Source organism: Phoxinus phoxinus (genome assembly GCF_949152265.1).
Source record: "Phoxinus phoxinus genome assembly, chromosome: 12".
Taxonomy (NCBI): domain Eukaryota; kingdom Metazoa; phylum Chordata; class Actinopteri; order Cypriniformes; family Leuciscidae; genus Phoxinus; species Phoxinus phoxinus.
In genome coordinates this window covers 5,914,167-5,930,012 of record NC_136887.1, presented here as the reverse complement: position 1 = coordinate 5,930,012, position 15,846 = coordinate 5,914,167, and the positions used below count along the sequence as shown (strand labels likewise).

Below are 15,846 nucleotides of genomic sequence, written 5' to 3'. Positions count from 1 at the left end.
TTAAGTAAAGATCATGTTCCATGAAGATATTAAAAAAAATTCCTACCGTAAATATGAAACATGAACAACTTTAAAGGAGATTTTCTCGGTTTCGATTTTTTTGCACCCTCAGATTCCAGATATCTCGACCAAATATTGTCCTATCATTACAAACCACACATCAATTTTACCCTGCGTATCAAAAATGGGATTGAATATCGAGATATTGTATTGAAGTTTTTCAGCTGATGAAACATCTTTAAAAAACTCAAACACCGTTTGTGAGTTTTGGAAATGACACGTGATCTAGATTGTTTATTGTAAAGACTATAGTCTATTAAGTCTATTCCGGTCTCGCCTGACGAAGATCTGTCGGATTCATCTCTTGTTGCGAAGCTTATGTAATGTGCTGTCTAAAAGAACAGTGTGTTTCTCACATACTTGTTGTAACCATCAATTAAAATGGCAGCAGATGTACAAAACACTTCAAGAATTGATTTCTCCATGCCATCTTTGCCTGACTGCATATAAATTCACTTGAGCTGTGTGTGTAACTGTTGATTTTGCAGATATTGAGACCGGCTGTTTGGAGGAGAAACACAAGCGAGATCATTTTACCCAGTTGGTTGGAGCCTGTTTGGTGAGTTGTGTGAGATCGCTTTATAGGGGCCTGTGAATCCGTTTAATTTTTTGACCCTTTTAAAGTTAAATTGTAGTAATCAAAATGCATGTCTAATTAATTGAAATCATGAAGTTTACACTTTTTAACAATTTATTAAAAGGTTAAAATAAATTACATATTAATGGCCCTATGAAATAGGTTTCCTTTTTTTATTTTCTCTTTATTTTCTTTGTTTTACCAAATCTTAAGTTTTCTGTTTTAAGTGATCTATATTCCATTTTAATGGTTTAATAAAAAAAAATTATAATCAAAAAGGATTTCTGATTAATTGAATTCGTAAAATAAATTAATATAAAAAAGGCCATTTTAAATTTTTCTGGCAATCAACTGAAGACATAAAACATTAACATAACATAAACATTATTATCTTATAATCATATGGAATTAAACAAACTTTTTTGTCAAACAAAGTGCTTCACAACAGAGCTTTACTGTCACAGTTAAATTGTGGAAGAAAAAAGTTATTATTCCTTTAAAGGGCACCTATTATGACATTTAAAATGTTCCTAATGTTGTTTAGGGAGTCCCCAACAACAGTTTTACATGCATGCAATGACAAAAAACACTTTTGTTTTCGTATAATATGCATTTATTTTTACCTGATTTGCTCACCGACTCCCAAATGATTCGTTCAACGACTCGTTTTTCAAACCCCTCCTTTGCGCGACGCTAATCTGTGATTGGTCAGATGACCCAGCAGTGTTTACAGAGATAATACTTATTTTTAACACGGAGTACAATGATGCTTTTATCAATTAAATTGTGTTATAATAATGATTATAGTCCACTGTTTTATAGTTTGTAGTAAAAAACGAAAAATAAGATAAATAATTTAATGTTATGTTAGCGAGCATAGCCCAGAGTTCATATTGTAAAAGCACAATCAGTCTTTGTTTGCATTAGCCCGATGCATAAACATAACGTTTTTACAAAAAAAAAAAAAAATACAGTTACGTTACTACGAGGTATTACTCTATTCTTTAGACAACTCCGAAAACAATACGTATCGTATTCAAATAACTTGACAAGTTGACGTCATCTAGTCAGAGAAAAAGCTTCGGTCTTCTAACGATTCATAAAAATGACTCAGAGTCGACTCTTACTTTTGAAAGACAATAACTTTATATACTGTGCACTTTCATATTTCAAACTTTGCAGGATGTTTTTGTTCACTTAGATCTATGTTACACACTACATGAAAGGTAAATTTCAAAATTCCATAATAGGTGCCCTTTAAAAAATATATTTTGTATTATTATTAATATGTGACTCTGAACCACAAAACCAGTCACATGGGTCAATTTTTTTTTAAAATTGAGATTTATATATAATCTGAAAGCTGAATAAACAAGCTTTCCATTGATGTATGGTTTATGATAAGACAATATGTGGTCGAGATACAACTATATGAAAATCTGAGGGTGCAAAAAATCTAAACATTGAACAAATCTCCTTTAAAGTTGTGCATTTATGTTCACGATTGTGCTGCATTCACTCACAAACATACATGTTTTATATATTTACAGTAGGAGATTTATAAAATATCTTCATGGAACATGATCTTTACTTAATATCCTAATGATTTTTGGCATAAAAGTAAAATCTATAATTTTGACCCATATTGTTGGCCATTGCCACAGATATACCCGTGCGTCATGTGACTGGTTTTGTGATCCAGGGTCACATATGTTAGTATTTCTACATGACTCCACTGTTTAGTGAGTATAACACCATGTGATGGTCTTCATGGCCACAGTGTGGCAGTAACGCGCTTCGAGACGCATCTCTTCTCTCACACTGCGGTTGAGGATATGCTTTTTAAATATTTTTATTCTGTGCATACGCAAGTGTGTGTCCGATCCCCTGACTCTGACGATTAGCTGCATTAAAGTATTGAGTGGCCCAAATTCTATCCTCTAGTGAAACATTAAACCGTGCTCGCACAGGGCCGCTCTCCTCCCGTGAACACATGATGGATTTATACGAGGCTCTGGGTTTTTGAGCGTGTTTATTGCTGCTGAACACAATGTGTTTGTGATGGGATGGCTTTATAATGGCAGTCGGGTGACTCATCGAGACCTGCTCTCCTGTCTTCATTTCTGTACGCCTGATTAGTATGCAAATACAGGTTTGTTATGCAGTGTTATTAGTGTGTTATGTAAGTCTAGCTGAAGGCCGCTGAGGTTGCATGTGGGCAGTGTTATACTCATGGATGCCGGGATATTATTCTAGTGTTTTGATGAGTTTAATTCTGGCCTTATCCTCACGATAGCGCTTCCACAGCTGGTTTGGTGACGGGTGTCTAATTAACGGCATTGTCTGTCTGTTGTTTTTCAGATGTGTGTTCCCGATGGTGTGCTAAAGGAGAGATTGGATCCAGAAACGCTGGAGTCTCTGGGGCTGATCAAACAGGCTCAACAGTTCAACCAGAAGATTGTCAAAATCAAGACCAAACTATTGTAAGTCTCATTTTCTGCTGTTCTGAACGTGTTGAACGCCGTTGATTTGCATCTTTCCCTGTGAATGTAAAACCTAAACACTAGGGGTGTATTTGTAATCAAGAATCTCTTCCCAGCCCTATTCCCTTGCGATCACGACTCCTAGATATGAACAGCAAAACCATGTTTTGGAACAAATAATTGCTCAGGTGATCAGGAACCTAAAAAAAGCCACTAGTAACACATTTAGAGGACATCTACTGTACGTGTGTAGGGGTGTAGCGATACCCTCATGTCACGAATCAATACATATCACGATAATGAACTCACGATACGATATTATTGCGATACTCCAAGACATAGTAAAAGGTTAAAATGGTAAATTTGGTTTTGTATTGTGTGTGTAAATGATTAGACTTGTACTTGGTGTTGGAAACCCAAAGCACAGGACAATAGAGACACCAGAATAACAATATTCATGATTCTGAAGATGAAAACACTGAATTATTTTAGATGAATATGCTTGATCTCTTTCACTGACTAGATATATTTCAAATAATGTAGACAACTTTTTACTGGTAACATCAGACATTTGCCATTATCAGGACCCACAAATATGCATTATTATACATTATATTCAACATTATATATAGTAGTTTAATGTAACTAAACCCCCCCGTCACACACACATTTTCATTTGTCAGCACAATTTTTTCTTTAACAGATTTTTAAGAATATTTAAATAAAGGTTGAAGTAGTAAATTTGGCCAATGCTGTATTACTATTGTACAGTATAATGTACCTCTCAAAGTAATGTGTTAGAAGTCAGGGAAACATCAAATGGATTTTTAGACAGATCATTTTTTTTGTTAATAAATTGTTAATAAATTGTTGTTAAATTATTTAGACGTGATTTTTTTAATACTAACATTTAATTTAACCATTAAATCAGAGTCCAGAAAAAAAGAAAAAGAAAAAAAAAAGCCCAGAACCCCAGGAACATTTAAATGGAAAAAACTGATTTAGAAAAAAAAGCATTAAATAAAACGGCATTTGAAAAAAAAAATAAAAAAATTGTATTTGAGGTAGTCCTACATATGCCTTACTATTGAGTGCACCAGTCTGGCTCTAGAAGTAAAACCCCCATTCATTTTCTCCATAGGGGAATTTTGAATTTTGAACAATAACTCATAAACATTTAAAGACTGACATACTGTGAGTTACAGAGTTGGTAATCGATGGTTTTGATTACATCATCAGCCAGCATTTTCAGCTTATTTTTTTATATAATCATGTTTACAGCAGAATTCCTGGTGGAAAAACTACATTACCCATGATTCTGATTTATGAGAAATCGAAACAAGTCAATCACACCAAACAGGCTCTTAAGAGCACGCCCACTCCCATGATGCACTGCGAACAGTAGACAGTCAGTCTCCCTGTGCTGTCAAACTATATTATTTATAAATATACTGCTTCTATGTACATAATCAATATTTTTATATTTATCCATCATTTTTAATTCCATTTTTAATATAATTCGCAGTGCACCATGGGATTGTAGTTTTTTCCCCTTAGAGACATTAAAGCAAATTGAATAACTTGTTAAGTACCTGATGATTTGCATCTGAAGCGCAAGAGTTGGACCTGAGCTGAGTTCAGACGACAGTCGAGCGTTTAGATCGAGCCTCGTGTATAAAACACCTTGAGTTCGTGTGCCGTATTGTTCTCTTCCAGACACTTTCTGCACATTCAGCATGTTGTTGTGAATCTATAAAATGTCCCCAGCCTCATTTTGCTGTAAATGAAAGGCAAAGCCCGAACTCCCCTGATGATGATTAATTTCATGCCTTTGTGTTGGTCTTTCTTAATGAGTTTTATCAAGATTACAGTGGCCTCTGCCCTGAAAGCCCTCGCCACAGCTCTTCACACGCCACAGAACAGCCGTTTCTTTGACACAAGCATGTTGGAATGAAGTAATTGGTTTCATGTCGTCTTCTGAGGGCCCGTGACCACCAGACCTCCGCTCTGATGGGCTTCGTTATTTCGAGATGATTGCGTGAAGTTATTGTTCGGTCACGGTGTAACCCATCCATCTTTCACTCTGTAGTTACAAACAGCAGAAGTTCAATCTGTTGCGTGAGGAGAATGAAGGTTACGCTAAGCTGATCACGGAGCTCGGCCAGGATCTGACCGGGAATCTCACCAGCCACGTCGTCCTGGAGAACATCAAGTCGCTAATAGGTACGCTACACACCGCATCACCTTTCCTAATCACCGTGAGATACAATTCATTATTTAATATGATGATGATGATGATGGGTAACAGTAGATCTTCTTGAAGTTCAGTGCTGCTTCTCAGCAAACCTTCAAGGTCTCTGCAGAATGACTATGAGAATTTAATAATAAAAAGCAATTAAAGTCTACATGATTTCCTCATTAGCTTCACATTGATTACGATAAAGCTAGGCAACGACAGCAGTGTCAATAAACGACAGTGTTGTGTCAGTCGTCAAAGAGCCGTTTCCATCCAAAGTTGGACTAAGTAGATGGAAACATGGGTAATATCTTATTGCTGTTAATATGATATATACAAATAAATGTACATTTATAATAACGTTAGTAAAATATGCTTTATGCGCGTGTTCCCGATCTGCTCTTTAAAGGGGTGGTTGATTATGATTTCACTTTTCTAACTGTAGTTAGTGTGTAATGTTGCTGTTTGAGCAGAAACAACAACTGCAAAGTTACAACGCTCAAAGTTCAAAGCAAAGGGAGATATTTGCTTTTAAATAAATCGCTTTTTAAGGACTACAACAAACGGCTGGTAGAGACTACACAACATTCCTCCCGGGTTAGTGACATCACCAACCCTAAAATTTACATAAACCCCGCCCCCTGAACACGATTTATAGATTATCAAGACAGAATATGCTAATCAATGATTAGAAGATGGTTAACTCAGCTACATAAATGTAAACATAAATAAAAGCTGTTGTAGCTCCGTGTGCCGGGAGCAGCAGCTCATTTGCATTTAAAGGGACAGACACAAAAACGGTGCATTTTTGCTCACTCTTTAAAAAGTGACAAAAGTTTAACAAGCTATATAAAAAAATACCTGTGGGGTATTTTGAGTTAACTTCACATACACACTCTGGAGACATCAGAGAGTTATTTTACATCTTATGAAAAGGGCATTATACCATTAAATGTGTTTATATAAATATATATATTAGTACAAACAAATACCGTTTTCTCTTTATTTATAATGCAGTAGAGTGTAGTTAGCAAGTTAATGAAGGCTAGGTGTTTTAAACTGATTGGCAGACGTTGCAGTATCTGTGTCGGACACAGTGTTATTGACCCGTCACTAATAAAAACACATGTAGTGTAAGCGACAGATGAAACTCTGCCTCTTGCCCCGGGTCATCATCGGGCCGTCTCTGTTGAGCCCTGATAATGACTGGGACTGCAGCCCAGAACTGAAGTTTCTGATCAGCTGAGTGAGCGCAAACCAGCTGTCATAAGTCCAGCTGTCACAACGGTCATTGAGATCATGAGGTGATTGTGTCCTCAGGATGCTTCAATCTGGACCCGAACCGAGTGCTGGACATCATCTTAGAGGTGTACGAGTGTCGCTCGGACCACGATGAGTTCTTCATCCCTCTGATCAAGTCCTACATGTGCGAGCACCAGACCCTCTGCCACATGCTCGGCTTCAAGTTCAAGTTCCACCAGGTATGGTCCATCAGCGATGATCAGATCTCTTTCATTACAATTACTTACACAGTAGTGTTCATTTAGTAAGACGACAAAATGTTCATCGATGACCTTTTTCCGTGACAAGGATGAGACAAGACGACACCAAGGTCATTAAACGATAACTGTGACTTTATTAACATGACACAAGGGTTTCCGCGGGGCATTAAAAAGCATTAAAAGTCATTAAATGGATTTTGTGAAAATTAAGGCCTTAAATGGCTTTAAAAAGCATTCAATTTTAATCCTACAGGCATTAAACATGTAGATATAGTTTTGAAGAAAGTGTTATACTATCAATTTATTTGATTAAAGCCTTCATAATTTTTTATTTGCTGTCACAAAATATGTACGTTACTGTGATAAACACGATGACAAGACGACACCAAGGTCATTAAACAATAACTGTGACCTATATTAACATGCTAAATTATGTTCATAATTATGTTAATAATCTCTTGACTATATTTGCGATTGATGAAGCTGAATAAATGCAATACACAATGTGTGACACTACAGTCTTTTATGCTGTTGTTTTAATAGAAAAACTGTGTAATTTGGAAATATTGGAATTACTATTATGAATTTCATGGGTTTTTTTTTTAAGTTTCTTTTTTGGCCCGTTTTCATAATGTAGAGTGTGTACATTTATATGATAAATAGCCTATAATAAGTCTGGAAACTAGATTAGGTGAAATGAACCATGCATAGGAGTTGATATTCTCTTCTTTTGTGCTTTTTAGGAGAAAAAGTGCCATAATTCTGATGAAATGTAAACATAAGTTTCTTAAATGACGACAATTGTTGCGATTTTTATAATTATGAGCATAATAATCATGATGATCAATTTAACCATTATGCAGCATGACCAAATGTAACCAAGTTTTATCAGACTAAAACTAGACAAAAATACTTAGTCGACTACAAGTTGAATAAACAAGACACGAGAAGGTTGACTAAATATAATACTATTTAAAAAGCATATTTGAGTCAGGACTAAGATAAAAAAAAAAAAAATAGCTGACAGGATTAGTACACAGACATGTGACTGAATACTTTTACTCCAAACCTAGACAGTGTCGGTGTTATAGCACATGCTGAACTGCCTGTTTGGTCCAGGGTTAGAAATTAAACAAAAAATGCCATCAAAATGAACAAAATGCCCCTAAATTCAAGATAAGGGGGCAAAAAGACCCCTGCAAAATAACTTTTACAACTAAATCTATTACAGCCGAATTAAACTAAAACGCATTTACATTTCACAAATAAATTAAAATGCTAAATGAATGTAAATCTGATCACGTTGCATTTAATTTCTATGTTCACATTTAGCAGATAACCAATAAATACTCCTAAATGCCCTGTCAGATGCAGTTTCTCTTCCACCTCTGCAGTGGAAAGCTTTTTTTCTTTTTAAAGTTGATCGTGTTATTTGTAGCAGTCGACAGTATACCAAAAAGACGACACCGATATATTTGAAAAAGTAATTATAAAAATTGCCTTTACAAGCTTTAAAAGCCCCTTAATGGAAAAGTTCATTCTGACTCTTGTTCGACTCTCATATATGCATTTAACTTTTTAGTCAAAAAGTTTGGCACATTTTTTTTCAGAAGTATTTCCAGTCGTTGTGTGTCTGAGTGTTCGTCATTGCAGTGCAGAATATATCAGTTGCCTTGGCAACCATTCTAAATAACTCTCCCTTTTAGTTTTAATTCATATTATTGTGCTGTAATATTCACTGACTCATACAAGATGACAAGTATCATTTTCTTGACTTAACTTTTATTCAAATGTACAAAAGTAGATAAACGTGGAAATATAGTTTTGCACACCTGGGTTTGCTGGCCCTGCTCCCTGTCCGTAGTCATGTTGATCTGGTTTATTGTTGTGTCCACAGGAGCCGAATGGAGAGACGCCATCATCTCTGTACCACATCGCTGCAGCTCTTCTCCAACACAACCTCATCGCTCTCGAAGACCTCTACGCTCATGTGAGTGGAGCAATCATGCCGTACATCAGCACTGAAACTATACAGATGTGACCATACTAGACTTTTGGAGCGGTTTGTAATCGTGGAGCAAGGGCCACACACACACTGCAATGTTTCAGGAGCGACTGCTGCATTTAAATGTGTATCAGTGTGTGAGTCGCTGACGAAAGTGCGATGACTGATATGGTGGTAATCATAGCAACGTTTCGGCGTCTAGCGGCTGTGAACATGAAATATAGGGATATGCAACAGTTTAACCCGGGGGTGCCCAGTCCTTTACCTGGAGACTTCAGTCCTAGCCCTGAACACACACACACACACACACACACCAAGTGCTCCTGAAGATCTTAGGCCCTGTTTTGAACGCTCGCGGGTGAAAACATAAAAATATTTGATCAGATGTGCCTTTCGTTTTGAGACGGCGATGGCGTTTTTGGGGCCTGTTTATCGCGTCTTCACATTTAACCCCTAATCTGTGCTCTTGGGAGAAAGGTGATGTCATGAACTTTTTTTCATGTACGTTAGCCACATCTTCCTTTTCTGTCTTAATGGGAATTGTCAGATAACTTACTATTAAAGAGAGCAGGCAGCAAACTTCATCCTTTTAGGTGGTTTAAAAACATAATTCTGCTTATTAGAGTCAAAGTGCATCTGTAATTCTATTTACACATGGTATTAAAATGTGTCCATGTGGACAAGATTGAATATTTGATGCTGGGACCTACATGTATCTGGAGCAGCGCGCTCATAATAGAGCAGCTTACAACGTAGTGCCAGCTTGATGTCATGCTTGGGTTAATGCCATTTAGATATTCACATTTCATATTCAGAGAGAGAAATGCAGTTGCAAAATCTGCAACTGAAATACACAATTTGGTGGCTCGTTTTAATACCGCAGTCAAATCATGGGAGAATATTCATTAAAGGAATAGTTCACCTAAATTTTTTTAATTCATTTAAATCATTTACTCCCTCAAGTTGTTTTCAAACCTGTATGAGTTTGTTTGTTCTGCTGAACACAAAGGAAGATATTTTGAAGAATGTCAGTAACCAGACAGTTTTGGACCCCATAGACTTCCATAGTAGAAGAAAAAAAAAATACTATGGAAGTCAATGGGGTCCATCAACTGTTTGGTTACAAACATGCTTCAAAATATCTTCCTTTATGTTCAGCAGAAGAGAGAAACTCAATGACGCGTGTCATCAGCCCTGGACACACTGAGCTTGTGTTCTAGGACATCGGTTCCCAACAGGGGGGTCGCGGCCCACAAGGGGGCCTCAGCGAGCTCTGTGGGGGGTCACGTCGTATTTTGAAAAGCTTTGAGCAATGAGCATTAAATAAAACTCAACTTTTTTCTGTTCAAAATTTATATAATGAGCGAGTTCATCATGAATCCATTTTTCAATCCGTGTTTTTGTCTTATCCTGAACCACTATTGTACTCCTATAATAAGTGTTTACACTGGGACTATTTTACACGGGTTCGGATCGAGTAGCCCAGGACCAGCTTGACTCGTCACAGACGTACACAGAGAGAAGTAGTTCCGGCTACAATGTTCTTCCGAAAGACGCATTATTCTGTTAATAAACGCAAGTTTATTATCGCTCCCGATAGCGCCAAAAGCGTAAAAAATAAAGCCTCACATTGATAAAGCCTCACAAATAACATGCAGGTATTGAGGTCCCAGACAGCAGTCATTTAGTAATAGCATATTCTTTCTTTTTTTTTACCCACACACCAGTGTGAATATTTTTATTGCATTTCAAATAGGGCCAGTTTATAGGCTACTCCTAGGCTTACGTTTTTAAATTACACAGGGGCCTACTGATGTGTTTGTTATTGTATTTTCAATATTATAGGCTATTATTTGTGTATAAACACATCTGATTATAGTAAACATACCGTTTGTTTGAAAACAACATATTTTGTCATCCTTGCTGCAAGCTTACAAGAGCGATAATATCATTAAATGTGAAGGGGGTCTCAGACAAAAAAGGATGGGAACCGCTGCTCTAGGACACATGATGGTGCATTGCTCTGATTTGTGTTAATAGTGACCCTATCTGAACAGAGCAGTTTGTGGTCCTGATGCGCTGTGATGTTAACACTGAGAAACACACACGTCTCTTTACGCAGCTCCTCCCGCTGGACTCCAACATCGTGGAAGAGCACAAGAGAGACAACCTGGAGGCCAAGCAGATCGCCCGCAAACTCACCATGGTGGTCGTGCCCTCCGAGAAGACCGAGGACAAGGAGAAGGAGAAGGAGGAGGAGAAGAACGAGAAGGTGACTGATCTCCGCTGTGGTTTATTCAGTCGGTTTAAACTGAAGCGTGTCACTCCTGCAACACTAGTGGCGATGCGAAAATGACTGTTCAGTGTTGCTGTTAAAGAAATAGTAAACCACAAATAAAAATGGTCATTGTTCGCTCATGTCATTCCAAAGCCATACTGAAGAAATCAAGTGTTTGAACTAGTGTTGTCACGGTACCAAAATTTCAGTATTTGGTACCGATACCTGTGAAAATCCACGGTTCTCGGTACCAATTTCGGTACCAAAGCTAATTTAGATTAAATTTGCATATATTAAAGTGTATATCCATTTGTTAGATAACATTAGATAAAATGACCTAACAATAGTTATATACACTAGTGTTGGGCGATATGCTCCATTTTCATATCGTCCTATCGTCAGCCTGTGAGATCGGCGATACACGATATTATCGTGAGGGGGCGGGGCTTACTTATTTGATTATTAACTTGCTTTTTTACCTATTAATTTGCTTGTTTTATTACTTCGTTTTATATATGAGAATCTTTTTCTATTTTGCTGGTAAAGGTGGAGTGTTTATTAATAGGCTAAATCAGTTTATTTCCCGGTATAGTGAGATAAAAAAAAGATCAAATCATTTTTGTATCTGACTCAGAGTATTTCAAAATGTCAGCGGGAAATGTACGGACACACATCCTCTCATGCCGTTACAGACGCAGCATTCTGACTGTAGGCTATTTCTGCAGGAGATTAGAACACGTTTTAATAATTTCTTGGACCAGGAAAGATCGGAGTTTGGGATTTTGTCCTCCTAGTGCTCTCTCTGTCTGTCTGGATGCACTTCATATATGCGCTCTTCAATAAGCGCAACGAACGCGGGTTAATGTGTTTTAAATGCCGGGAGAAATCAGAGTTAAGGGCAAACAGAGTCGATCGGTTTATACTAAAACTTCTGACTTGACTCCGATAAAGGAAAACAGTTTTCAGTTTTGGATTGTCAGTTTATTCAGCATAATAAGGTTAAGTATGTGCTTGTAAACGCACTCATTCGCTGGCATCTGTCAACGCCACATTCTCCTCTCAGAGACGACGATGGATATAACGGTATAGCAACTATCTTAATTTACTGCCTTAATATTTCTCTTGTGGACCTACATTAATGACAGTGAAAAAATTAGAAGAATATTTATTGTTAAACAAGTGTTTAGTTGTGCTGTGTTCGTGATCTAAACATGTTATTGGCCGCCGGCTATTTTAGTGATATTATTATTATTATTAATATTTTGTAATTGTATTGTTTTTAGTGTTATTAATGTCATTAAATGTTTTGTTAACTAACAAATGTGTAACCATAATGTGCTATGAAAACAATAGGCCTACTGACGAACAACAATGCCGTTTTCATCTTGGATCTGGATAAGAATGATGCGTCCGTTAAAACAAGCACTTGTGACAATTTGTGAATGGATCACCTTGCAATTCAATTTTAATGTGGATGTAGTTTTTTGTGTCTGTTTAAAAAAAAAAAAAAAAAAAATCTTGGAGTCATCATACGCGCGTGATGGTGAGTGTTAGGCTATGAGGTGATGTCGTTAAATTTAGGCAAGGCAAATTAATTGTAGTTCCTAATATTAATTTAATAACAATACTATTTTTATTATAATAATAATAAAAATAATGTAATACATTAATAAGAAAATTAGCCCATTATCGTATTGATATCGTCAAAGGCATCTGCCATCGGCAATATCACTGACTATCGTCGATACACGATACTATCGTCTATCGGCACAACCCTAATATACACTGAAGCAATTATTCTCCTTGGGGTAATTAAAAAATGTAGCCTACTAATACATTTTTAAATTCAAAAGTTTTATCTGTTCATGAACAATCAAGTGTTTGTATTAAATAACATTCACAAACATTGTAAAAATATATTGTTCACTCAATGTGTTGATGTTAGATAAGGCATTAATGTTAATGAATGATATCTTATTGTAGTGTTACCAACTAAACAGGAGAGAAAACGTGTTTTATTTGACTTGACGGTCCTTTTATTTAATCCAAAACTGCGTTCATGTTTTAAAGGCCTTTTAAACTAGATACAACCGCACACGATACCTCTTTAGGGGCCGTTCACATATCGCGTTTTATGCGCGTGCAAATTCGTTACTTCAAATGTAGGTGAGCGGCTTAAAATAGAAGCATCTCAACAGGTCATGTGACAAAAACCAGCGGCCTTTCCGTAACAACATGGAAAGCTCGGCCGAACAGCTGATCATAGCTGTACAGGGCGGCTTTTTATTTCTCATCTCAATGAATATATCTAGTAGTAAAGCTAATGCAAGGGCTAGAAATCAATTAATTATTTGATGATACTTCCCCGTTGCGTCTGTCGTTGCTATGCAACCATGCACGCGCAAAAAACGCGCTGTGAATGGCTCTTTCCTCCTTTCTGGTCAACAAGTGGATTCAGAGCCACCGCATTAGCAGCGCCGCCGGTCGCCATGTCTCAGTGTGTTTATGAAGAGGACGCAACTGTGCACCGTTCGGACAGCGCATCAAGAACCGGATTAATCCGATACTTCGGTACCACCGGTACTTAAGAAAAGCTGGTACCGTAACCATTTAATTTTTTTAGTACCGAAATGGTACCGAAGTTCCGGGTCTTTTGACAACACTAGTTTGAACATTATTATTGTTTTTTATTATGTGTAAAGTCCAGGGGTCAGAAAGTAAAAGTCCTGCCGTATGTGACCCTTGGACCACAAAACCAGTCACATGGGTATTTTTTTATTTAAAATTGAGATTAATACATAATCTGAAAGCCAAATAAATAATCTTTCCATTGATGTATGGTTTGTTATGATAGGACAATATTTGGCCGAGATACAACTATTGAAAATCTGGAATCTGAGGGAGCAAAAAAAATTTAAACATTGAAAAAATCTCCTTTAAAATACAAAAATACATGTTTTATATATTTACGGTAGGAAGTTTACTAAATATCTTCATGAAACATTATCTTTACTTAATATCCTAATGATTTTTGGCACAAAAGAAAAATCTATAATTTTGACCCATACAATGTATTGTTGGCCATTGCCACATATATACCCGTGCGTCATGTGACTGGTTTTGTGATCCAGGGTCACATGTTTCTTCCACTCATGAACTCCTCCAGCTGATTTCACCAATTAGTTCTCCTGGCTGAAGAACTGCTAATTAGCAAATCCAGGTGATTAGAAGAAAATACTGGACTTTTACCTTCTGAACCTGGACTTTACACCTCTGTTTGTTAGTAATAACTAACCGCGTGAACTGACAATAAATGCAAATAAACAGTTAGTAATATTAACTTATCCCATTTATTCATGAAATAAAAAGTAAGCAGTCAGGACAGATCGTAAAACAAAGTGCTTAGAACGGTTTTATATTTAAAAATCTGTGAATTTGTGTCACATCTGTGACTGATTTGAAAAGTAATAAGATCAACAACAAAGTAGCACATTACATATTACATGGAGACGTGGCAGGACTATTATTTAGCATTTACACTCCAAGACTTCATACATGATTAGATTTTGTTCTGTCCATTGCTAATGATTATCACTGTCAATAAATTCAATCATAGTGTTTATACTTTGTGGATTTCAACCGGGTCCCAGAAATGAACAAACTGCCCCAAAATCGACAGAAGATTAGTTTGTTGACACTAGACCACAGAAGAGTTATTTGAGCATTTAATGGTATAAATCCGTGTGAATGTCAGCGGTGTGTAAATGCTGATCAGGTGCTTGATTACAGCAGTGCATGTCCAGATACAGCGTGCTCTCAGGGACTGGTTCACACAACACACTTCCAGACGCAGAGATAAGCTGCAGTTTAGTCATGCTGTGAACTAACTTAATGCTTTACATTCAATCTGGACTGTATAATGACAGATAATGCATTCAGAATGCATGCTGGACTATAAAATACTGTGCCAGGGTCCCCGCGGATCCTTAAAAAGTATTAAAAAGTCTTAAATTCGATATTTAAAATTTAAGGCCTTAAAAAGTCTTAAATTCTTATTTTTACTTATGAAAAGTCTTATTTTTACCTATGAAAGGTCTTAAATTTTAGATGACACTTTGACGACATATCTAAATGCTTTCCAAATGAAAACGATCTAATTAGCGTACGTATTGTTTTTATTATTCTATCTTTGTGGATTTGCTTGCATGTTCACGTGACAATTCGCGTCATTTACGGCAGCGTATGCCTGCGTCTGTCTCCTGCACGCGAGAGAGGAGAGGATAAGAGTAATAATAATGTCAGTTCAATAGTTCATTCTTTGTGCTTAGGATTGTCTATGAATTATGATGATATTGTAATCATTGTTTTAACTACGTACGAGGCACCGCGAGTTCGAGCTGACATCGCGTTTGTCTCTCATGCTTTCACTGCGTGATGTGTCAGTGCAGTTATAGGTATGTCCCCAAATGAGTTTTTGTCTTATTAGATTTATATCATATTATGTTGTTATATTAGAATATCACGAGCAAGAGTGCCGTTTTCCTGTGCACAATTTATACAACAGTTAAATTAACAATAAAGTTAACATTGTGTGTTACTTTTTATATTGTCAATATTGTTTGTTTCCCCCTTTATTTCGCCGAAGAGAATTTCATAATGAAACTGTAGTCCAACAGACAGCGATTCTTTTTTAAAGGGGGGGTAA

At 36.7% G+C, this 15,846-nt stretch overlaps 1 protein-coding gene across 2 annotated transcripts in view; it reads left to right on the top strand.

The window, feature by feature from the left end:
- Window positions 1-15,846, top strand: part of thoc2 (THO complex 2) — a 119,606-nt gene that overhangs the window by 18,361 nt on the left and 85,399 nt on the right. For both annotated transcript variants that reach the window (XM_079630205.1, XM_079630204.1), the window contains exons 5-10: window positions 549-619; window positions 2,999-3,120; window positions 5,210-5,343; window positions 6,677-6,837; window positions 8,756-8,848; window positions 10,986-11,135. In XM_079630205.1, coding sequence (XP_079486331.1) covers window positions 549-619; window positions 2,999-3,120; window positions 5,210-5,343; window positions 6,677-6,837; window positions 8,756-8,848; window positions 10,986-11,135 — 731 coding nt within the window. The remainder of the gene's footprint in view (window positions 1-548; window positions 620-2,998; window positions 3,121-5,209; window positions 5,344-6,676; window positions 6,838-8,755; window positions 8,849-10,985; window positions 11,136-15,846) is intronic.